Below are 24,837 nucleotides of genomic sequence, written 5' to 3'. Positions count from 1 at the left end.
ATGTGTAGATAACTCACAAATGCTGGGACTTCAGGTTAAAGTTTGTATTTATTCTCTAAGAAATAAAAGACATGAAGGGATAACATCCATTTTTTTGCCCCACAGGTTCAGAGGACAATAACTGAGAATAAGCGGCTCCCAATAACAGGGGAGGTGTGGGTGGTTTACAGCCCACATTTTAGGTTCCTAACATCCCCTGGAAATGTACCGTTTACCACAAAACTGTACGCCTCCCCCTCCTCCCCCCGGCACTGAATGCAGCTCCAAAATACCTTCTTTGCCCCCAGCCTCTAAAGAAATCCCTCCTCTGCGTGTCTTTTGATGCCTGCCCCCACCTCTAAGGACGTGCCTTTGTGCCTTATGCAGAACTGTATGCGCTGCACATTCTTTCTAGTTCTATAGGAGGATTTTTGTAACCCGGTCCTGATGAGCCCACGGAATTCAGCTTAAATAAACCTCAAGATCAGAGTCGGACCAAATCTCAGACACCAGCCTGCAGAGGGCCACTGAACTCACACAAATACACACACACACACACGCACACACACGCACACAATGCTCTCTCATTCAAGCCCGTTCTACCCCCCCCCCTGCCTGCTCCAGCATCGGTTTTCTGTCGTTTCGGGAAGAGAACAAAAGTTTCTCTCAAAAATCTGAAGATTTTGACATTTCATCTTTTGCGCAACTACCAGGACCGAAGCGTAGAAAATGTTCCCTTTTAACTAAACACACAGCGTATGGAAATGTACGAGGTTGACAGTTAGGATTTCAGCGTCATTTGGTTTACTTTCATTTTGTATGATTAATAGTGGTAGACCAATTAGATTCATAATTCTCGCCAACTATCAAAGCTTAAAGCTTCTGGGAAACCCTGCATATGATTATGATAATAGTTTCTTTAGTGTTGTGCCTTTTAGGTGTGTGGGTGAAATGAGAATTGTTTTTTTTTTGTAAATGTAATCTGTTAGCAGATTTCAAGGGTAATCAGTGAATATTTGAATAACATAATTCAACAAACGAGGGGTCAAATGGAGCCTTGTGCTTCATCAATGTAGCTTAAAGCTTTATATTTGGTTGTCATGACAGCACGTTCACAGCCGCCCCTGGAATGTGTATTCACCGTGGTTCAATCACGTCAGTTCGTTTTATCAACTTGTACAAATTTACAGAGTTATCCCTAGAAAATCACAAAGGCGGGTTAAAAAGAAACAATATTTAAACCTTCGCAAGAATATTCAACTGAAGTACATCACAAACAATTCCACCCAGAAATGATGAGATTTTCCCATTTTTATTTAAGTCAGTAAAAACAGAAAAGCTGAAGATAGCAGGGAAAAAAAACATTAGAGGAACTAACTTTTCTGGGGTTCTGGGAACCTTTTGCACATGGAGTCACAGCCCAACTGTTCTTTTACTGCACGATTAAATGACATAGACCGTTATTACCCAGAAAAACGAAACGATCATCCCGCAGACGTTCTTATCAACAAAAAAAACCCATTTGATGTGTGTGTCCTTTGTTATGACTTACAGAGTGATACCTCGAACGCTGTGGGGGGGGGGGGAGTGAAACTTCGCCCCGAAAACAGTCTAGACAGACTGATCTTACTAGAACTTCTTCTAAACCTTTTCCTCTCATCTGTGGGGAACTTCCCAAGTCCCCGGATCCCACTTCGGGAACCCCGGAACCAGACTCTACCCTCCTGTCTGATGCTCGTCCCCCCCCCGTCTCTCTCCCCACCTCTCTCCCTCCTTTCCTTCCCTAAAGTGGGTGGTCCGGTGAGCTTTCTTTGGGGCGGGGTCCTCCGTCTCAACCCTCCTACCCTCGCTCCCTCTTGAAACATGCTTTAATAGAGAAAGTATGCAATGCATACTGCTCAGCTTCAACCCCCCAATTATGCTGCAACTGGGGTATTCGTGACGTCTGGGTGGGGGGTGGGGGGGGGGATCACACACATTTCCGATTAGAGAGAGGGAGAGCGAGAGAGAGAGCGAGAGAGCGAGAGAGTGCACTCTTTAAATCCAACCAATGAGACTGCCGATACGTTGATATCTTCGCAGTTGTGCGCGAGCACACGGTGAGGCGACGTCGAGAGCTTCCAGGTGAAACTACGGACCGTCTCAAGGTAAGTTCCCCCCGGCGCCTCCGACCCGCATGACCCGCGGCTCCCCGGCCCGCGCGCCGAGAGCCCGCGGCCCCGAACGTATGCTCGTACTGTGTGTGTGTGTGTGTGCGTGTGTACGTGTTGGTGCGCGCGCGCGTGTGCGTGTCTGCGTGTGTGTTTTCACGGCTGGTTGCAGCGCAGAGCTTTTGCACCTGTGTGGTTCGCCTTTGTTCAACTTGTTAACGCGATAGCGGCTCCTCGGTCGCTGCGCCGCGGAGGACCTGTTATCGCCGCGCGCGAGGAAAGACACACACACACCAAATACACGCGCACGCACGCACGCGCGCGCATTTCACATCGATTGCGCAATAAGTGATGGGAGCGAGGGGATGTTGTGTAGTGAGCGGCGACGCTTTAAAAACGCTCAATGGCCTCGGCTGTTGTTTCTTCTTTTGCGCACCATGTGTTACTCGAGCCCAGAAGTCGGGAAGGTCCCAACTCGCGTCAGCAGCGCATAACGTAGTTTCTGTGCAAACCGTAAAGTAATGTGTGTGGGTTGTTTTTTTTTAATGCTCGCAATTGCCGCCCATATGCGAAAAGTACATTGAGTCCCCGGTACTTGAGGGGCAAACACGGGCTCGCTGGAGCGGACGGTCCGGCCGCTGCAGGAGACGCGAGGAGGACTCGCGTCGGGTCGGAATCCAGCTTTTCCTCCTTTTTTCATTTTTAGCGAAACGAAAACGACGTCGCGCGTCTCGTTTTGCTTTTTAAAAATCGTTTCGACGTGTACGTAGACTCCGACTTCCTTCTTCAGTGTGGCCGTTTTGAGAGGCTGTTTTGGCAATTAGTGTTTGGCACATTCCTCGCTGGGTTGTGGTGAACGACCACCTCGGGACATTACCAACAGCCTGGTTTTAAAGTTGACATTTATGGTTTACTCTCTTAATAAAACGTAAATAATACAGGATATTGCTTTTTTTCGCGGAGTAACCACAGCTTTAATGTGTATGTTATAAAGACATTGTTTATAGTGACATTAATCAGACCACTGTTTTCATTATGGTGATGGGCTGAGAGAAATGAAATATTCTGTCCCATGTAGTGAATTTCATTTCTCGATAACGTCCATGTAAAGCACTTTTACTGTTTATTTAATACACGAACGATCCATATGGATCTATTCGGATACCTCTGAATGAAATAGTTTTTTTTAATTTGTTTTTTTAACTGCAGTTATGTGTTCGTAGAATGCTACTGATAACTGATACATTTGAGTTCGCCTGTGCTTGTTGTTACCAATTTCAGATAAAGTACTTGTGTTTCGCGATATCTCGATACAAGAGTTAATCGCGATACTATTCAACTGAAGACGATAAACCATCAAAATGAATCAGTTCGCTAGAGGCTGCAAACTATTTCCACGTTTTTAGGTAAAAGTTGGTGCAACAACGTGCACACCCTCATTGAGAAATAGTTGAGAGAGGGCAGATGGAAAAGCAGCGTACAGTACAGCAGATGGAGATTTTGGATGGTGTATTGAATTGTGAATATCTGTGCTACTTTTAGTCGCTGGACACCACTCTCATGTTTCCCCGCGTCTGCCAGACCCCCGTCTGCGTTTCGACGAACCTGGTGCCAGGGCTTATGTATAAGCAGTTCCCACGCTCGCTTCTGGAAAAGGATCTTGTGTGATTTTGCTTTTTTTTTTTAATGATCCTTTCAATGATATTGAGCACTGATAGAAACTCACTGCGGCAATTGTGCAAAAAGTGGAGAAAAAAACGAACAACCATTTAAAGCGGTACATCATAGCCGATGATCTCCAAAGATGGTTTTTGCCGCTGTTCCTCGCTCACGTCTGCGGCTCCTGATACTCAGGTCTTCTCCTCCTTTTAAGCCCTTGAGGCTGCTTCTCCAGGCTTTGATGCCCACACTCTTTGAAGCAGGGGGACAGACGCAGGCATGAGTGACAGTGGGACCAAAGAGCCGTCTGCGGAGCCGAGCGCTGCTCAGTCGCCTCCTGAGCCTCAGCGCCGGGGACGGGGTCGGCCGCGGAAACCGCTGCAGGTGGGACTCCCTTTCTTTAAGACAGCAACTTGATCCGCTCTCTCTTATGAATTAAAAATAACAAAGCTACTTTTTGCTTTGTCTAAATCTGGCTCTTCATGCAAAGAGAGGTTACGTGGGATTTCTTTCTGCAGGAGCCTGTGGGACCGCCGACTCCAAAGCGACCAAGAGGACGACCGAAAGGAAGCAAGAACAAAGGCCCAAGAACTGCACTCAAGGTTGAATCTGTTGGATTTTTAAAGCGTTTTTTGAGTATACGTTTATTGCCAATATATAGGAAATAAACTGCATCCGTGACTTACAACCTTCATCTCTCTGAGAGACAGCGTCTGTCTACATGTGAATAACGTCCTGTATGTTCTTGATCAGTTTGTCTTTTATTATATTTGCATTGCTAATTCATCATTTGTATCTTAAGTTTGTATTAACACATTGTAATGGACTATGCAAAGATCCCTTTTGAAGTTTTGCTAAATCTTCTCTTAAAGTTGAAGCCGGAGCGTTTTGAGAGGCAGGTTTCATCAGGAGGAGAGATTTTTACTGCCCCTGCTGGCAGCTTCCCGGTTTGCCTGTGCATCTTTAGCATGTGGTAGATGCAAAGGGCATTGATTCATTATACAAGAAAAGGTTTTATTTTCCCAATATTTCTAGAAAAACAATTATTTTGAGGCAACTGAACTTGGTCAACTGGTTACATGAAAGTATAACATTACATGTATATCAGTCTTTAATTAGTCATGATAATCACACAAAGATGTTGTTATCTGTTCACATTTAGGAAAATGACTCTACTACTATATAATGCTTTAAAATAATCTTTTATTCAGATAGAAACACTAGTATGTCTGCTGTATTTAATTTAATGAACATCGCTACAGGCACATGATGACTTTTAAAGGGATGGTTTAACTAAGAGAAAACATATTTCTGTCCTTGGTAATTGCTAAAGAATGCAGTTCTGAATGAAAACTTTAACAATTGTGGACTGTTAACATGTGAAACTTTATACATTGATTTTTTTTCTTTTCTTCAGAAGGTAGAGCCCGTTGGGGAGCGCCGACCTCGTGGGCGACCAAGGAAATGGGTATGGAGCAATCGTTGTCAGTTAGAGACATCAAGGTGTGCAAAGCCTCCAAAGTGTCTCCTGGAGCCGCACAGTCCTCGATCGCTCCTTTTACTTTCATTTCTAAGTCATTCTGTCTACTTTCTTTCTACAGCCCCAGAAAGTAATTCAAGTAGCTGAGGAGCAACAGGTGAGGATAATGAAACCTTTAAAACGAGTTTTGTTTTGACCGGTTTCTGTGAATGTAATTACTGAATATTTTGTTATGAGACCCTATTTCTAACTATCACATCCTCACAGCTACTTGCACTTTTCAATGCAATACTCTTCCACTGCAGATTCATTAAATCATTTTTTTCTCATTTTTTTTTTTTATTGAATCACTCATCCGTTGTCATTACACAGAAGCTGAAGGGACTTTGACGGTTTGTGACTGTGGAGAGATGCAAAGCTCTGTTTCAGTTGAACAGAAATCTCAGTTTGTGTCACTGGTTTTACCTTTTGACTAAGATCAGTCACTTTTGTGATCGGGGGCACAGCAGAGCCCATCTCATTTAACTATACGTGAATATCTTTCATTCTCATTCTTCTGACCTTTCTATACTTTCTAAACTCAGTTCTTCTGACCTTGATGCAAAGGATTTTCTCACAAGAAAAGAACCACGTAGAGAAAGTATAAGACCCAACAAAAGCGCATTGCATCTTCATACACGTCACAAACCTTTTGCGCAATGCATAATCTGACAATAAAACGTATAAAATTGCTGTTGTTTTAGCACACTGGATAAAAATAGCCAAACGACTGATGCGCACATTAATTTTGCCTTCGTGAGGATGAGACGGTTTCTTGGTAATGCACAGCTGAATTCCCCGATACACCTCCAAACATCCTTTTGAAACATCCAGCTTTGTCGAATGTAGGCCTTGGTTTCTGAGAAAAACGTTGTTTCTCGTAGCCGCTTTGTTCGGCTTTTTTTCCCCTTCAAACAGAAGACGTTGCGCAACAGTTGGGCAGTTCCACGATGCCCCTCGACCGCCTTATCGCATCCTCTCCTCTGAGCAGTTTGTCAAAGATGCTACGAGAACTGAAACCGTTGAGACAGACTCCCTTTTCTCAGACTCACGCACGCAAAGGGGAAGAATGAGTCAATGCACCGGAGGGGGGGGGGGACCTGATCTAACTGTTCTCTTCCCCTCTCTTCTCGGTTTCCTGAAACAACCGTCGTCTTCCTCACATTTCTAGGTCTTGACAGCTGGACCAACTTCCCTGCACTCAATCGCTCAATGAATTAGTGACGCTCATTCCTGTTTTCTTGTGCTGTTTTCTAGTGGTGATTCATTACCTTGCGATTACTCCTGCAATGAGTCACTAGACAAAAAAAAAAAAAAGCAGACCAAGTGAGAGTGTTTTTCTTTCTTTTGCTCTCCTGCTGATCCAGGGCTCTTCAGAAGAGGATGAGGAGGAGAGTTCCTCGCAGCTTGAGCCCACCACATCTCAGGATCCTGCACGGGAGGAAGGGGAGTAGTCGTAGTAGGATGCCTCTCTACCTACCTCAAGGTTTGGCCTCCCAACAAATAGGGATACTGTCTGACTCCTATCTGCGATGGCGATTCAGGAACACACAGACACACACGCTCACACACACAACTCATCGCAGAAAGTGGTTTGTTCCGCTGGTGCTGTATCATGGTTTCATTGCTTCACGCTCAGTACGGTGATTTCATCTATGAAACTGGCTTCTGGTAAGAAGGGATAATATGATATTTTGGGATGGACATCTATTCCCATTCCGGCCGGGGGGGTTACGTAGGATGATTGATACCAGTCTCGTGTCTCCGTAAATGTTAAGTTACTGTGAGCAGCTAGTTAGCTTAGCATAAAGACTGGAAACTTAAAAGTGTATAAAAAATATAACTTCCAGCACCTAATAAAGCTCTGTAGTTACATCTCATTTGTTTAATCCCTAAACAGATGAGTGTTAGAGGAAGGTGTTTTAATTCAATTTTGTATCTTTGTGCCTTTTGGGTTTCAGACCGTTTCCGGTCTTTATGCTAAGCTACGCATTCTTTGTTCTATCAAACTTCTCATCTAACTAAATGCAAAAATGCCAGGAAGTGTATTTCACTTATCAACTACTACTTCAAGGATGTCTGCTTTCCTGAACCTCTCTGTGTGTGTGTGTGTGTGTGTGTCTGTGTGTGTGCGGTGTGTGGAGAGGGGACAGGCTTGCGGTTTGAAATGGGGGGCGGGGGGGTGGTTGTAGAAAAAAAGGAACCAACCTGAACCTTTTTTATCGAAACAGGTTTCTAAGTAAAGTACCATGAATCCTCATATGAAATGGGAGCGAGATGGTGAAATCTTTACCGATAATATAAAATATAAACACGGTGTGCTGAAGTCATTATTATGAAAGTGCACGTGAAAGGTTTTATTCCAAAATGAAATATCCAATTTGGTTAAAAAAAAACAGATGAGTTTAGATTGACGACCTCAATGATTATTTTTCTTCCGAACAGCAGCAAGATAAAAAAAAAAAAAGCAGCCAAAGGTTTGAATGGATATGACATTTTTAGAAAGAAGCCTCTCATAAATACTTTGATGAAACGTCATATTACCACACTCAGGATTTTACTATTACAATAGTTACTCTTACACCATATTGAAACCTCAGGTACAAAACTATTCAGGAACATTTTGTCAGTGGACTCGGTAATAATTATTGTGCTGTGTTTGTTGTGCATTTCTGATCTATATTTGACATTGCCAGTATGCCTTGACACAAAGACCTCATTGAAACCTCAGTTGCCCTCAGTTTCTTAATCTCTCATGCTACCTCAATAACACAAAAGATCAACAAACTAACTCTCCACTCTCTCAGTAGTAGTTATACATACACACTTAATTAATACACGCACACGCTCACACACAACGGTTTGTGCGCAGGTATGAAACACATGCGATTTCCAGGCCTGCAGACCAACACACGGAAGCAGACATCACACTCCTGTAGAGGATTTTACTATCTGAGAGCAAATAAACCATCAGTCAATCAATTCGTTAAAGAAAACTGTATTTGTCAAAAGCTGAATCTAGAATTGGTTTGTTCTCCTGGGAAACACAATGCAGCCAATAGTTTACAACAAATGCTTTTTAGGCTGTAGTACCTTATGAATTGCTTTTTATTTTTGGAGGAGGTGGTGGTGAGGGGCTGTTAGTCCATTCTGATTATCACTATATTGTGTATTTTCTCATTCTTACACTGTAAACTGTATGTGTGACACTCTTAATCGGTGTGATGTATAAGGAAGGGCAGCAAATGACCACATTGCTGAAATACACGACAGTGATGGGAAACCACACAACCCCGGGACCCCCGTGCGTATGTAAATGTCCAATAATTAATTGTGGACATGTTAATGCTTAACAACGTAACGCCGTCTTCGTTTTAGCAATTCATGAGCGAAGAGAGGTTGCTCCTCCTTCCCAATTTGACTATTGAAAACAAGACTACAAGGGACCACGTGGCCCACAATGCGACCGTGGTGCACGAATGCTAAATGCAAATATTGTGTAATCAAATTATTAAGAATTGAGCTTTAAACTGCGCAAACTAACTTACATTTTTTATTTATGACATCCACCCAATAATACTGCAGCAGAACAACACCCTAATGTTCAATTTCAATTAGTTTTATTTTGTATAGCCCAAAATCGCAAATTACAAGTTTGCATCAGAGGGCTTTACAGTCTGTTCACATGCGACATCCTTGCATCATCATGTTGAAATGATAGTGTGTTTTATTGCTTATTACTTCAACTTTTAATTATGTTAGTCTTCTTTGAACTTTACATTGTCTTGCTTTAGGGGGTCGTTTACCCAAATTACCAAAGAAAACGTACATTTTCTCATTTTCGATCACTTTTAAGTTGGGCAAGTAAATATAATTTTTGTTTGTGGTCACACTATTTTACTAATGTTATTGAAAAGAGAAACAATCAGAAAGATTAGATACAACAATAGGACAATTTGGTTATGTCATTAAAAATAACTAAATTACTAAATTTAGCATAAAAAACAGAATATCATTGGTATGTCGGAGGGATAAAAAACAAAATGTTTATGACAAGTCCTTCCCTTTCTAAAACATGCTTATTTCCTCACCGGTGAGGATTTCTAACCCAGGACTTTCATGTATTTCAGCATTGTTGACTAAGCTGCTGCCAGAGGAGCTTAATTCATTTACAGGCAGACGTGTTTTTTTCTGTTGAACTGCATTGCCTTGTTTTGCCTCCTGGTCTACCTCTGAAAACTAACATGCCTGGAACACATCTGAGGAAATGTTTGAGTTTTATCTGCTTTTTCCATCAGACGTGCAGGAGATGTGGATCATGAAATCTTGAAATAACTGTCGAGCTATTGTTGTAGTCACAACACTCATCTCACCTCACTACATTCATGTCACCTTAAATGAATGGAAGTCAGCGTGAGAGGTGCATCTTGACTTAACTCCAGCCTGGTCAATGTATTTCATCTTACCCAGGCTGTCTGGATATTTACACTCTATACTGGGACAACGTTGTTCTGTGATCTTACTGATACTCATATAGTTACATGCAGTACTTGATCCAATTTCAGCTATTGAAAAGTTGATGTGTAACTTGAAAAATCCACTTCTATGCCTTACTTTTAACACAATTTTGTAGTTATGTTATTGATCGTCATCCACTTAATTAATACAACTCACAAACCTGTGATATATATATTTTGTTACGATTCTTTAACATGTGACTTGTGTTATTCTGCTTTATCGCTTTTTAATAAAATATCACACCTGCTGACTCTTTTGTTATAGATTTTTGGACAACAAAATTCTTTCAAATTGGTTTAAATAGTTTAAATGTGTATAGACAGAAACCGTCCTTCAATGCTCAAAGAAGAAACCAAATGGTGAGGACAGTTTACTTTCGGATCATAACGCATCCGAGCTTCAGTTCAAGCTTGTCAGAGACGAAAGTCCACCAAATTAGTATAATACAAATCTACGTTTTTCTTTTATCAAACATGGAAGTAGATAGTACAGCTCAAAGGAGCTTCCCTGACAAGCTACTAAACCTTTTAACACCAATGACATAACATACATCAAGAAAAGTGCATCACACTCCATTTGTGCTCCAAATGAAAACAGTGCAAGATCATGCGTGATGCTTCCCGTTATTCTCCCTTGGACACGCGACCTACGTTACCCTTGTTTTCCTCTGAAAACCACGTCCACGTCACGTACTGTGTCGCAGGGGTGAAAACCTTCACCAGAGCTCCAGTTGTTCCCAGAACCAGTCCACTTGTCCCTTTTTTGTTTTCCTCCCTCAGAGACTGTCTGCTTCTGCGTGATGTAACTAATGGAAGAGAGCTGTTAAGCGTTGAGGGCTTTGGCTACGTCTGTGAAGACCAGGCGACTGGGTCTCTGCGTGGTCCCCTGGGAGGTTGTGAGAGTCTGCAGAGGAGATGGAACCGTTAGTGACATCAAGGAGTCTGCAGCCTTTTTGGCCCATTTTCATTCCCTTTAGGACCATCAACAGCTGAATGAACTGGAGGACGTAACGTGTGACTGATAACTGACCAGAGGCAACATATAAAATCAAAGACTCTGCAAACCGTTTATGGTATGGAACCAATCCACTAGAGAATTTGAACTTGCATTCTGAATATTGATAGATAACTAGAAAATGCATTTCCTGCTGAAAATGCGTTGGAATGCAAAAAGCTGAAAGCTGAAATGAACTTTTTAAAATAGCTGAAAATACAGAAAGTTGAAGGGAATTTGAATACATTTGCTGAAATTATAGATATTAGAAAAGCTGAAATGAATTTGAAATTGCTGAAAATACAGAAATGGGAGAAGCTGAAAGGAATTTCAATAGATTTGCTGAAAAAGCAGAAATGAAAACAGCTGAAATAAATTTGAAATATTGCAAAAAAATACAGAAATGAATATTGAAAAATTGCTGTTGATAGAGGCATAAGAATAGCTGAAATTATTTTAAAGAACTGCTGAAAATACAGGAAGTGGGGAAGCTGAATTTCAATAGATTTTCTAAAAACAGAAGTTGCAGGAGCTTAAATTTGTTTAAAATTGTTTGTAGTAATATTAGTAGTAGTATTAGTTATAATTGTGGTATTAGTAGTACTAGCAGTAATAGTAGGTTTAGTATCAATAGCAGTAGAAACAGCTGTAATACTATTAGCCATAGTCGTATTTGTAATAACATTAGTAGTAGTTGTAGTATTAATAGCAGTAGAAATACTAGTAGTATGGTAGTAGAAGTATCAGTTGTAGTACTAGAAGTACGAGTAATATTCGTAGTGGGAGACAGAATGTTTGTTATTCAAACTAAGAAGTTTTTAATTAATAGGCCTCATCACAAACATTACAGTAAAAATTCCCTCCATGTGGCTTTTATTTTGAAATTATTGGATTGGGTGGGTTGGGGGGGTGTAGATAGAGGGAGGGAGGGTGAGAGGGTGAGGAAGGGAGGGGTGGTGAGGAAGAGATAGAGGGAGAGAGAGAGGAGGAGAAATAGACAGACATACTGACTGACTGAGTGATTAACAGTGAGAAGAGGTCAGGGTGGAGGGGGGAGGGGGGGCTAGTGTCTTTATCATATTGGTCTGTTGACAGAAAGCATAGCTGCGTCATGTGACTCCACTAATCAGGTCACAAGGAGCAGCTGTGAGCCACAGACAGATCCTGCAGCATGTGAGTGCTCGTAACCACGACAACGCCGCACCTGTGCGGCTGCAAAAGTGCAGACACAGGACAGCGAGTTACACAGAATCCACACCTCAAACAAATGAGAACCAGCTCAAAACTATAACAGCTATCTAAAAAATACGGCGTTTGTATGAGACCCAAGACTCTACCGAACGCGTGGATGTGTTTTTATGTCTGTCCGGTAATGAATACGGCTCCTATGGCCGTTGACAGAACGTGTACCTTGTGGATTTTTGTGAGAAATATGTCGGCAGATTTGTATTGGAGCCTATGGGGCTTTTGGCAGAGGTTGTGTCACTCAAACACTCCTTGCGCCAAAACTAAAAAACTCTGGGATTCCATGAACACATTAATCCAATCAGCACAACCATACCCTCATTAATCTGAAGAAATGAAGCCTCTAGAGTGTATACTTTGGCTGCAAGGACAGAAGTTCCATATTTTTTTAACCAGATTCCTGCGATGCCCCACACTCTAGCCTCGAGCTCTCCACTGTAGCAGACGCAATACACACTCATGTAAAAGTCAGAAACGGAGCGAAAAACTAGTGAAACATAATCAGTGATTATGAAAAAAGTACAATAGATATCCACAAGCAGTTTTTTTCATAAAATAGTTTAGACCTGTGTCAACATTTGAAAGTTTAAATGGTGTCTGTAGCTGAAAGATTTGCGAAGCTGAAAAATCTGAAAGTTGAAGAAGTTTAGGAGGATTTGAAAGCAAACTCCATTTGAAAACCATGTTAAAATATTAATGATTATTGATTTATATAAATTCAAGCATAAGAGGTAGAAAGCTGAAAAGTCATAGCCCTCAAGCCAGAAAGGAGCTGAACATTTTAATATTTGAACGGTTTTAATAGCTGAAAGTGTGAAGGAGTTGAAAGGTGCCGCGGAAGAAATAGAAGATGAAGAATAAAGATTCGAAGAACAATACTTGGAATGCATCTCAATGCATTCCAACAATTAATTGTAGTTCTGATATGCAGATGTTTCCTTTGAAACAGGGTTCTGACTAAATAATCTTTACTAGTTTGCTGCTTACAACAGCTGGCACAGTTTGGTTGTAGTTTCCATAAGCAAGATGGGGTTAAAAGCTATGGAAAAAGTTAATAAGCAGACCAATAAATATCTCAAATAAAACCACATTTATCAGTACTTCTCAATATATCCGTCTGATAGAACAACACAAACTGGTGTTTTGCATCGTTTTTGCACACTTTTTGTGTATGTGGCCCCTGGAATATTTGATGAAGTATTAAGTTGAGGGAGCACAGTGGAAAGGATGAAGGATAACATGGATGTATGGTTAAAGGTGAAGACTGAATCTTAAATTAGTATATACTTTGATTGAGATTTGAGATACCAAGATATTGATAGATGATGAGGCTGAGGAAAAGATTGGATTTTAGAGGGATGTTCAAAAGACACACGGGTGATACTTTACCTAGTGCGTATTACCATTACGCCAATGTCAAAACTTAAAAGAAATCAAAGGAAATGAAGATAAATTATGACACAAACAAAAACGTAACAGTTTCAGATTCACAGATATAAGTTGCAATAAATAAGCTGATCATTAGTGATTGGAAAAAATTGAGAATTTATCCAATAGTTATTACGTTTATAAAATGTGCTAAACGGGCCAGAAGAACTGCTCTGAAGCATTTTGATCATATTTTGTTACTGATAATAGTAAACATTGTATATGTCATTAGAATATGGTTATCAGGTATTTCGTGGTCATCGCTGCATGGACTGCTGTGGTCTGAACGGGAGCACTTTAATTCTCGTTAAGTAACTTGTCAAATGGCGTCAGTGGTTCCGGTGGGAAATCTACCTTTGCATTGGGACCCGTGAGGCTGCCGTCCCGGCCGTGGTCCAGTAGTTCCTGTTCCAGCAGGTCATCCTGTTCTTCCGCCGGGTCGAAGTTGTACATGGGCATCAGCTGGTGCCTCAGCTTCTCCAACCTGGACAACAAGAGTAAAAAAAAAGATGAGAGACCAGTCGGCATTTAAAGCTGCCGTTTGTAATGTTCTCTAAACCATTTTTGTTGTTATATTTTGTTGAAATTTCAAATGCTTTGACAAAGAAAGGAGAACAAAATCGAGTATCTGTGGCTGCAATAAGCAAAACCTATCGTTTTATTTTGTCCTGGATTTTACGGGTGGATAAACGTTAATCTTGCATACTATAACTAGCTAAGTGATGAGACGGTGTACTTCATTGCCAATGTGTGTATACAGTACCGATGTCTCCAAGGTCACACTAATGCAAACTCCTCTGATGGATTAATACACAAATCGTATGTTTGTTTCAGTGGCAATGTATAAAATGAAATAATTCAACTTTTTAAACTACATTTTTGACTCTTTAACACAGCCACAAAATAACCAAATACAGCAAGACTTAGTTGATACCAATTGGCATTTTGTAAACTGAAGCTGTGGGATCAGCAAAAAATGTTTTTGAAAACTTACCGCTTTCGTTTCCGAATATACAGCATCTAGGACGGAGACAAACGGATATAATGACAAACAAGCAGTGTTGATGATGGACGTAATGCCCAGAAATTAAATGACTGAGTGCAAGTATACGGTAGCAGTACATAGTGACAATTATAGATTAGCGGTTTGACGTCAGCTCTTCTATTCCATGTCGATGTGTCCTTTGCAAAGACCCTTAACCCCTGCATTCTTCTCAAAGGCTGTGCCACCAGTGTATGAATGGGTGCGAGTGGGTGAATGACAAGTGGTGTTAAAGCTCTTTGAGTTGACGGCAGACTAGAAAAGTGCTCCATTTACCACAAACGGGAAGAATCCAATCGGTCACGATAGTTCATAAGGAGAAAATGATTATTTTAGAGACATATATTTAAATTACTCCTCACAATTGCCACGGCCAAGCCAATGACCGTGATGATGCCGAAGGGTACGAGCACCATTCCGAATCCCGAGCCCTCAATGGCCGCCTCCGGATACGCCGTGGCATTGAAGCTGGTGTCGTTTGTTGTTATAGTAACAGTCATTAATGTCATTCTGGAGGTGACATTGTCTCTGGCGCTCTTGCTCGTCGAGAGGAAGGGGATGGCGCCGGTCGTGGAGAGAAAACCTGTCGTGGTCTTGGCAGCGGTGACCGCCATGGTGACAGCGCGTAACCGTTTACACTGAAGGGCGTAGTTTCGATGTCTGTGTGTGGGTCTCGTCGTATCGCTCAGCCTCTGGGGAACATCGCATGGTCGACACAGGTGTCTTCCTTTTGGTTGGAGGTCTGCTGAAGCATTGATGATACTCTGGTCATATGATGTGGGGGCTAAAACCTAAAACAGAAACAAAGAGGTCAAAGGGTAGGTTATAAGTAGATGGTGGTTGCATGGAGCATGAATAAAGATGAAGTCTTTTTAAGTGCAGCCCAACTGCCGCGATATAATTTCCAGTTTGCTTCTGTGCACTGATTATTTGCTTGAATGTTTGTTTTTAAAAAAACAAACCCACAAACGCTTAAGTTTTGGCACACCTCATCCTGGAGCTCAGTCGAACCCCGGCTGATTGTGCCAGCAGGCGTGGGGTGGGTGTTTTTGGGCAGGATGTGGGTAGCAAAAGGCACAAGAGGAAAGTGGCATAACGAACTTGATAAAATATAGAGAAATTATAACCACTCAAACTGTAACGCGCAGTGTGAGGAAACGTTTTGGCAGCTTACACCCACACGTGCACAGCTTCCATAAATATCCGCATCCAAGCCCTCAGCACATGTACCTCCGCTTCCCCCTCCCCACTACACACACACACACACACACATTTCCCATGAGAGAGAGCAGCAATGTATGGGGAGGACTTGCATACAGCATGCGATGTACAACGTTTAGTTTAAGCAGAAAATGGACACATTTCTCCTTAGTGCATCCTGTCTGCTGAGCCCTTAACGAGGAACATGTGCAGATGAAGCAAACAAACAACGAAACCAAAGGCTGGGGTTCAGACTGTTGTCTAGGTAACAGCCCCCCTGCACAGACATCTTGGTCTGAATCACGTTAAGAGTTGTATTCTGTGTGTTACTGACGCATAACGATGTGTGTGTCATCTCAGCTGTCCTGTCCTAACAGCTGAGCTGCTAATCCCTCCAACGTGACCGGGTCCTCCTCCATGTGTCCTCTCAGATTAGAGATGCGCACACGTACCTTAACGTGCAACATGCATGGTCTCAGAGGTGATCCGCGGTGGCCCGGGGTGAGCTAGAGGGGGGTAAATTCCCCTGGGAGAAGCAGCACTTCCTCCAGCGGCTGCTGCACCTCCTCCTGCTCCTGCTCCTCCCCCTCTTCTTCTGCTTCCCCCCTCTTCAGCAATGCAGGTACCGCACGGGCTGTTTACAATGACAAACCAGCCATTTTTTTTTGTTAGGATGGACTCCACACACCAGATTTAACACTATCCCTGCAGCCTGCAGCGGATCACCTTCCCGTTCTCCGGTCGTCTCCTCGGATCTCCTCCTCCCCCCCTCCCACTTCCCCGTCCTGCTCTTTTTTTGTTGTTGTACTTGAAACAAACAGAGCAATCGGAGGCTGCTGCAAGGATGCTGCAAACAGAGAAGCGGTGCGACAAGCTCCCTCCCCCTGCCGCCCTGTGATTGGTCTAACGGCTTTAGAATGACGTACGCGGTTGGCTCGCTCGGCTGTCCGTCTGGCTTTGCGGGATGGGAACGGGATTTAATGGCTCTGCACACCAGATGCTGTCAGACTTGTGTGAATGACTGCATCCGGGCAGCAGCTCTGTGGAAATTAACCCTGTGATGTCTTCTCTTCAAGTCCCCATCCCCTTATACTCTGACCAAACAGGACACGGAGGGGGAGAAAGAAAATCACACAGGCATGTGATTGCACACTTCTCTTTTTTACGACTAAAATGATTTAGAAAACAAAGCTTTGTGTGCAATTGCAACACGCTGCACAATAGTTTCTTGAGCTCAATTTTGAATGAGTCCCAAATCATCATCTGGAATCAGGAAACATTTATTGCCAAAATATGTCAAACATACAAGGAATTTGTCTTGGCGGTTGGTGCGTGACAGTAGACACAAAACAGACAATAGACAACAAGACAGCAGTGCACAAGTAATAAAATAAAATACAATGAAATGCTAATGCAATGGGTTAGTAGAATAAGGCTATGGGTTAGTATAAAATAAGAGAATAAAGTTAGTTAAAAATTTGAAATATTTAAAAAGTTAAAAAATATTTTAAATAAAGTGCACTATCGAACAACTGACAAAGTGACGAGTGACGACAAAGAACGAAGCGCACCGAAGCACCGTGGCAGCCATCATTGGCGCAAGATAGCAAGATATTTTGATTATAAGAAAATGCATTATAATTATGCAACTCACTTATCATCTTGTCATCCAATGTATTTCAATCTAACAAAATATCTTTGCATATACAAAAGTATTTGGACGTTTTTTAATGAAATCATGAATGCGGTCCTCGTCACAAAAACTACAATGAAAAATATAAAGCATTGTGTATTTTGTAATTAAATGTTCTAATAAACAACAGAAGATAGCAGGTAAAATAACTCTGGAGTTAATCTCAATCAGAATTATTTACGAGTGTGAGTGAGTGTGAGCAGACTGGAGTCTGCATGTTCTCCCCGTGTCTGCGTGGGTTCTCTCCGGGTTCTCCGGCTTCCTCCCACAGTCCAAAGACACGCACTGGGGATCAGGTTAATTGTGGACTCTAAAATGCCCGTAGGAGTGTTAATGGTTGTGTGTCTCTGTGTTAGCACTGCGATTGTCTGGCGACCAATCCAAGGTGTACCCCGTCTCTTGCCCGAAGTTGGTTGGAATAGACTCCAACCCCCCCGACCCTGTGTGCAGGATGAGCGGTGTGAAGATGATCAAGCTGATTTGAAGTGAATAAAGAAGCAGATGTACATACATTGTTTTTCAACATAAGTCGATATTGTTCTAGTTTTTATTTTTTTGCCTACAACACATATGAAAGAGAAAAAGATTGTTGGATTCTATGTCTGGTGAAAACAACAACACAGAGATTACAATTATCCGCATCCCAATACTGCATCTCTGAAATAAGCCAGTGGTCACTGGTTACAATGAACAAATTGCATGAATTTGTTGAATGATATTTTGCATTAAATCGAGTCTTCTGTTTTCATATATGTATTTACGAGAACCCACAGATTTTATTAAGAATCTTCTATTTGGATGAAAACGGTATAGGGCTGCTTTTCCTCGACATCAACACGTAATATTTGATAAAAATAGCACTATATACATTTTTTCCTCTTTTCAGGTTGGAGACAGATGGTATAACACGCTTGTTATAAGATAATAAGATCAATAAGAGCAAATTAAGATTAGGGGAAGACTGAAACCAGAACAGAAATGGTGAATTATAAAATGTGTACTCAAGTATGGGTAGCTTTATTTGACTAAAAAGGCAACTTCAAAGATTCGGAAATTTATGCTTTGAAGCCCTTTTTTATATTGTATTTAATATTTTTATATCTTATATTCTTGATATGGAAATGTGATCATATTTTGAGGTAATTGCTTGTGTAGGTGTTTGTGTGTGTGGTGCAAAACAGGATGCACCAACAGTCATTTCATGAATAGACACAAATTACATATAGTGAAACACTGACATCCAGTGATTCACTTTGAGAACTGCACTAAAAAGCTATACTACCAGATAATGTTTTTATAATACAGAATATAGATGTATCTAGATTTACATTTAATTAAAACCCAAATTTGATCACCTGCGAAGAGTGTTGTACACATTATCCCACACATAGGTTAAGGGCCAGGTTATTATTGGAGAGCCACCTTTAGCAGATGAATTACCTCATTGATTTTGGGTAAACTTTAGATACAGTTTCTAATACCTGACTTCCTGGTGCAGCTTAGAATACAAGCATTGCCTAAAGGTTTTAAAGGTGTGTGCGTTGTTTCTTACAATACAACAGTCACCTATGACTATGACCTATGCTCCCAAATATTGAGTTTGACGGCAAGTCTGTCAAACTGGATTACATTGATGTGTAATATATAATATACTTACTATAAAGGGGAAGTGCATATGGTATCAGAGGTGTGTAATACCTTAATATGTCTTATTTCAAACTTAAAGTAGGTAAAAAAAAGGCAAGTAAAATGTAAAGTAGGGGAAAAAAGGCAAGTAAGTCTAACCTCATTATTCAGTGACTTGCAGCATTTCATATAACATTTAAGAAGACGTACATTGGAGAACAAATCAGCACAGCGTCTGGATTTACTTCATGTTGTACCGACTCTTGTCTGTGGAGTTGGATCCTTCCTGAGGACCGGACAGGCACTGTGCAAACAGTTACCGAAGAATGATGAAGACGTTTTTGCTTCATCATGGCTACAGTTCTATGCTCTTTCCCCAGAGGTTAACGGGGCACGCTTTATGGCCTTTTATGGATGAAGTTGCTCATCACCATGAGGAATATTTGATTACTCAAGTAACAAAAAGGTAATCTGCTTTATAACAATATTGGAAGATAAATGGTTTAATAAACGTGTATTAGTTTAAGAATAATGCCGTACCCAGGCAGGAATAATATCTAGAAGATAATGAAATATGAAAAATGTGCATTTTCTGACCTCAACATCACATGATGTACTTTTGGGAACTGCACCAGCTTGCTGTTAGCTATTGTCAGGTGTTAATTCAACTTAACACTATACATATAATAACGTATTGTTGTGTCCACTCTTTCTGTAATTAGCTTTCGAATGGAATGAAAGTATCATTGTACATTGCTAAAATGTATCAACGGTAAATATATGACTTCCGATCGTTTGGTGATATTTCAGGTGAATGGATGTTTACATCACTACAAAATGAATGAATATATATATATATATATATATATATATATATATATATATATATATATATATATATATGTATACATGTATATATATGTATATATATATATATATATACACAATATATATATATATATGTATATATATACGTGCCCGGGCACCACAGCAAGACACCGCAATGTTTCCTATGACGGCCAGATGTTGCTGTTGTTGTGCTATTATTAGCTCGTTACTACTACTTCCTTCTTCAGGAGCGAAGTTTGCGGTCCGAACAAGCCGACTCAGCCAACCAACAAACGCGACCCTCTTCGTTCCACAGACCCACCATCCTGACGGGGTACTCTACCGAAGTGACCCACGAGTGTCCCCGCCGTGGGTTGAACACCCCTCGAACGTGCTCTACCCGGCGCTGCTGCAGCGTGGGGTTTCCCGGCGCCGACTGCAGGGTTTACCGCGCCCACCTCCGCCTCCACATCTCGGCGGCTCGACGGCCGGACGGGAGCGTGACGACGCAAGGCTGCTCCTCGGGAAGGAAAAGGAAACAACCTTTACCGCTGGCCGGCTCGCTAGCGAGCGAGCTGCCGCTGCGCTGTCCGTCGATGCGCGGATCGGAGGGTTACACCGTCTCCGCTTTCCCCGTCAATGGCGACACGCAAAAGAACCAAACGCAAATTGAACCTGGTAATGTGAAACGATGCTGCTTCTCTCGCTCCAACACTGCGGTCCACTCGGCAGACACTCGAGTTTTAGTGCACGTGTATGCTGACATTTACGGTATTGATATACATAGAATGCACGCTATTTAATCAAAGATTCTGTGTAGTATGTGTGTGTTCAGGACCATTCACAAAAACTATTTTTGTACAAAAAAAGGAATACATTTACTGTACAAAGTTCAAAGGGACCAGTTTCTCAAAGTTTCAACTGCAATAAAAAGTTTTTTTCTCAATAATTCCAGTCAAAGACTGACATGTGTTAAGGAAAGTCCCATAAGTATATGTTCAAAAAGGTAATTTCTCCATATTTGAGCTAGATAATAAAAACATTCTTCCCAATAATTTCACACAAAGACCATTGTACATGTGTTAAGGACCCCTCTGACTACTCTTGTACGAAAAATGAAATAATTGCATTATCCAAAGTAGAAGTCGAAGTCCTATCCTAACAGATAACTTCTCGATGTTTGAATGGCAATGAAAATACTTTTCTCAATAAGTCCAAACAAAGACCAATGTAAGAAGGACAAAAAAGACTGGGGTATAAATAAACAAATGCTTAAATACATGTATGAATAAATAAACGCTTAAACAAAACTACAACGAGATACATAAATGTCTTAATATAAGTTGATACCTGAACAGAACATAGTTAAATAAATTTATTTCTACATTTCTGTATTTCTACCTTCATTTATTTCTACATTTCTTCATTTATTTATGTCTACATTTCTTCATTTATTTATGTCTACATTTCTTCATTTATTTATGTATGTATTTCTGTGTCCGTGTGTTAATGAGCTAAGCGACCTGAAGCAGGATTGGTCAAGCGGAGGAGCAGACAGAAGCAATCGATCCCCAGCACATCGCTCCTGTAGAGCACGTCTATAAGGCGTGGGCTTAGTTAGCCATCAAGTTTATTCTCCAACGTCCTCATTCTCTTTGCTGATTATAGCTTCTGTTCACTTGATTCTAGCAGAGGAGAAGGACAACAAGGGGGTGATCTGTTGCTGCACCTCTTGTTGTCCTTCTCCTCTGCTAGAATCAAGTGAACAGAAGCTATAATCAGCAAAGAGAATGAGGACGTTGCAGTTGTATGTTCAGTGTCATTTGAGAAAAAAGTCTGTAAATAATGTTGAAAAGTTCAGAGAAGACTGTTTATTAAAAAAATAAAAATTATATACACACACAGTGCTGTCATTAGCATTATTTTTACTTTTTTGTTGATCTTACCGACGATAAGTTTGAGATTAGATAGATGGAGAAGGTCCATTGACAAAGGCATTCCACCAGGGGGCAGCACGGCATTGGTTTTGTAATCAAACCCAATAGTTCTGAAAAAAAATACAATCAAGAAAAAAACATAATATAATAATGCCACATATCTCTAGAAACATCAGAGCCCGGGCTACAAAGATATTAAAGCGGTTTCTAGATGCTCAAGCAAGCAATAAATAAATCCCTTCCCAAACTGCACATTTCATCCACCATCCCTGCAAACACGACCAGAGACCAAATGCTTTGTTTATCTCTGCAGAATAACAAAATATATAAAACACACACATTCTTTACTTTGTTCCTAAGAAACCTCTCAGAGTGGCAGGATAAAGATTTATGTATATATAACCTAATCTCTGAAGGTAAATCTATAAATATCCAGTTATGTGGATTGAATCAAATTCACCACAAACACCACATTCACTGAAACACAGCAGATGTTACAGTGTAGGTAGCATATGTTTTTGTAAGTTACACTGTTGGCTATTTTAATAAAACAAAAATATCAGCACTGCCATTACCTTCTAACTGGAAAATCTCTTCTTCACATAAATACAGTGGTATGAAACAGACGAGTGACACAATGAAGGCTCTTCAGCATGGAGACTGGCGTGTAAATAGACAGGGACCAGACCCCAACACACATCTCGGAGGTCTATTCAAGTGCACTTGGCATCCGTATACTTGATGTGTTTATAAGTATATTTTAAGATCAAGTTGTTCTTTTGACTTGGTGATGCAAGTACAGAAACATCTGGCTGTGGGAATGCCTGAGCACTGCAATACAAAGACAACAGAGCCGTGTGTTGGTACAGCTGCCCTGTGGTTTCTGTGCACACACACACACACACACACACACACACACACAGGTATAAAGCAGCAGTCACTCTCTTATTCCTGATCTAAAGCATGTGTGTGGTGGTGGAAGGGTCAGAAATCATTCAGAACTGAATCATGCAAGTGTGACTAACACAATGTTTGTGTGAACACTTGAAGCCCACAACAGACGTAGTCTGTGAAATGGAAATCATTTTTCACTTAAGTGCTGGTAGTTTATGCTAAAAAAAAGAAAGAATCCGGGTTGATTCCTCTTCAACCTCCCCATCAGCCGTAGCGTCCGTATCAAGTACATGGATATTTGCCGCAGGGCGAAGGCTTTTACATTACAGGTCATTTAGCTGACACTTTTATCCAAAACGACTTACATTGCATTTTTAGCCCATGGCTTTTAACATTTTTGCCTGGGCAGCAATTAGGGGTTAGGTGTCTTCCTCAGGGACACTTTGACATGGGACATGGAGCAGCCAGGATTCGAACCACCGACCTTGCAGTTCCCAGTGCACCCTCTCTGCTCAATGCGCCACCGGCTTCAATTGCCGCTCTCTTTGTTGACTATAAATGTGTTTGCATCCCTGAGCTACTCATCTGGGTGAGCTGATCCCCGAAGGTCAAACATGTTTATTTCTTCTGGGATTGGATCTCCACTCTGCTGAGGAGGAACCTCGCAGCAGCCTCAGACGGGTTTGCTCAACAGGGGAGTCGGGACTTCACACACTCATGCATCAGCTCCTTTTTTGGGGACATGCTGTACTTTGACCTTGTTTGAACCGCAACACTATTACAATAGTATGGAGTGGTAGTGGCTTCCAACTTTAGAATCTGAAAGAGTATCGAGGCTCGACTTGCTGACTCCACAAACAGCAGAATTAAAGAGAGGGCACAGTGTGTGGTGGAATAGTGCAGGGGACTAGCTGTAAGGCTGAAGTGTGGAGGCTCCTTGGTTCAAACCCTCTCTCTGAGTTGGAGCACATGACTGCAGACATACATTTGCACAATAGGCTTTGAAACAGGTTTGAGAAGCGCAATTTCAAATTTAAATACGAGAAACAGAGAAAGCAAGGAGGATGTGGCCAAATAGTGCAAGGGAATGACTGAAGGGCTGCTGTCTCAGACCTCCTGTTGTAGGTTGTGGGTTCAAGCCCAGTCATGGGGATGAGTCCCAGGGTTTGAAAGAGTTTTGAGGTTTAACTGGCAAGCTCAAGGTGGAATAGGAGAAATTAAAATTGGCTCGATGTGAGGTGAGCTAGCGCAATAGGAAAACTTCTGTCTCAAACCTGCACTTGCAGGTTGTGGGTTCAAGCCCACTTGTGGAAATGAGTCTTAGTGTTTGAGGAGTTTTGAGGTTTAACACACATTCGCAATGTCAAATAGGAGAAACCAAGTTTCTCAAGTGTGAACAGGACTGGTGGTGCAGTGGTGAGTGCAGGGGCCAAAACCTCTGTAAGTGCCAGTGGGTTCAAATCCCAATGTCGCCAGGTCTTGAGTACGCTACTGTGGAGGTAGTAGTGGGGGCATTGTCCCCACTGGATGTTCCAGAGAAGTTGAGCCTGGGGGTTATGCAAAAACAGAAGGAGACATGGCTACAGTTTTGGTGGCATTGTCAAAAATCTTTTGGATAAAGAAATGAACTAATCAATTGCTTTAAGCTGTACATGTAGCTTTCAACTTTTTTGCCCCCACTGTGACACATTTGTGTTTCTTCTTAACTGGCATGTTTCCATGTTATACTTTTTTTTCCCTATGACATCCCCCAACATATTTTGAAATTTTCCACAAGATTACATGTCATTTAGCTGATGCTTTTATCCAAAGCGACTTAAAATAAGTGCATTCAACCAAAGGGACACAAACTCAGAAGAGCACGAAGTGCAATTTCCTCAAATAAGCCAATTTGCTATGGATAAGTGGCAATATAAGTACAATTTCAGTGCTACAACATGTTAGACTTTTAGTCAAGGTAGAGTCTGAAGAGGTGTGTCTTTAGTTTGCGATGTGTTTATTTTTTATGGCATATTAAACTATGACATTTACAACATGCTCTAATATATCTTGCAGTATTTTAGTGGCACACAATTTTATTGTATTTATTATTTGCTCACCTTTTATCATACTACACTATGACATTT

General features: G+C 41.4%; 2 protein-coding genes across 6 annotated transcripts; one reads left to right on the top strand and one right to left on the bottom strand.

Annotated features, from left to right (window-relative positions):
• The first annotated feature begins 1,797 nt into the window (after nt 1-1,797).
• On the top strand, nt 1,798-10,075 carry LOC120835090 (uncharacterized). Of its 3 annotated transcripts, none has more exons than XM_040203649.2 (6): nt 1,798-2,126; nt 4,003-4,172; nt 4,307-4,390; nt 5,206-5,256; nt 5,390-5,425; nt 6,675-10,075. In XM_040203649.2, the coding sequence occupies exons 2-6, from the start codon at nt 4,068-4,070 to the stop codon at nt 6,759-6,761; spliced, it is 363 nt and encodes a 120-aa protein (XP_040059583.1). In that variant the 5' UTR covers nt 1,798-2,126; nt 4,003-4,067; the 3' UTR covers nt 6,762-10,075. The 3 variants fall into 3 exon arrangements, with proteins under 3 accessions (XP_040059583.1, XP_040059585.1, XP_040059584.1); XM_040203651.2 differs by having other exon boundaries at nt 1,815-2,126; nt 4,049-4,172; XM_040203650.2 differs by lacking the exon at nt 1,798-2,126 and adding an exon at nt 2,762-2,891.
• c17h3orf18 (chromosome 17 C3orf18 homolog) lies at nt 8,241-16,871 on the bottom strand. Of its 3 annotated transcripts, none has more exons than XM_040203647.2 (6): nt 16,186-16,627; nt 14,896-15,324; nt 14,486-14,511; nt 13,846-13,975; nt 13,453-13,485; nt 8,241-10,728 (listed from the first exon to the last, which is right to left on the bottom strand). In XM_040203647.2, the coding sequence occupies exons 1-5, from the start codon at nt 16,198-16,200 to the stop codon at nt 13,480-13,482; spliced, it is 606 nt and encodes a 201-aa protein (XP_040059581.2). In that variant the 5' UTR covers nt 16,201-16,627; the 3' UTR covers nt 8,241-10,728; nt 13,453-13,479. The 3 variants fall into 3 exon arrangements, with proteins under 3 accessions (XP_040059581.2, XP_040059579.2, XP_040059580.2); XM_040203645.2 differs by lacking the exon at nt 13,453-13,485 and having other exon boundaries at nt 10,272-10,728; nt 16,186-16,367; nt 16,460-16,705; XM_040203646.2 differs by lacking the exon at nt 13,453-13,485 and having other exon boundaries at nt 10,272-10,728; nt 16,186-16,871.
• Between the last annotated feature and the right edge of the window lie 7,966 nt (nt 16,872-24,837).

This window comes from Gasterosteus aculeatus, chromosome 17 (assembly GCF_964276395.1).
Source record: "Gasterosteus aculeatus chromosome 17, fGasAcu3.hap1.1, whole genome shotgun sequence".
Classification (NCBI taxonomy): domain Eukaryota; kingdom Metazoa; phylum Chordata; class Actinopteri; order Perciformes; family Gasterosteidae; genus Gasterosteus; species Gasterosteus aculeatus.
The sequence above is the reverse complement of the archived record's forward strand: the minus strand, read 5'-3'. Positions and strand labels throughout refer to the sequence as shown.

Bases quoted from the DNA above. Each gene is read 5' to 3' on its own strand.
- LOC120835090 (XM_040203649.2), top strand. From the start codon at position 4,068: ATGAGTGACAGTGGGACCAAAGAGCCGTCTGCGGAGCCGAGCGCTGCT. The intron at 4,391-5,205 runs GTTGAATCTGTT...TCTTTTCTTCAG, and splicing joins GCCCAAGAACTGCACTCAAG to AAGGTAGAGCCCGTTGGGGA. The intron at 5,257-5,389 runs GTATGGAGCAAT...TTCTTTCTACAG, and splicing joins GTGGGCGACCAAGGAAATGG to CCCCAGAAAGTAATTCAAGT.
- c17h3orf18 (XM_040203646.2), bottom strand. The intron at 14,512-14,895 runs GTGAGGAGTAAT...TCTCCGTCCTAG, and splicing joins TTGGCTTGGCCGTGGCAATT to ATGCTGTATATTCGGAAACG. The intron at 13,976-14,485 runs GTAAGTTTTCAA...CTTGTTGTCCAG, and splicing joins TATATTCGGAAACGAAAGCG to GTTGGAGAAGCTGAGGCACC.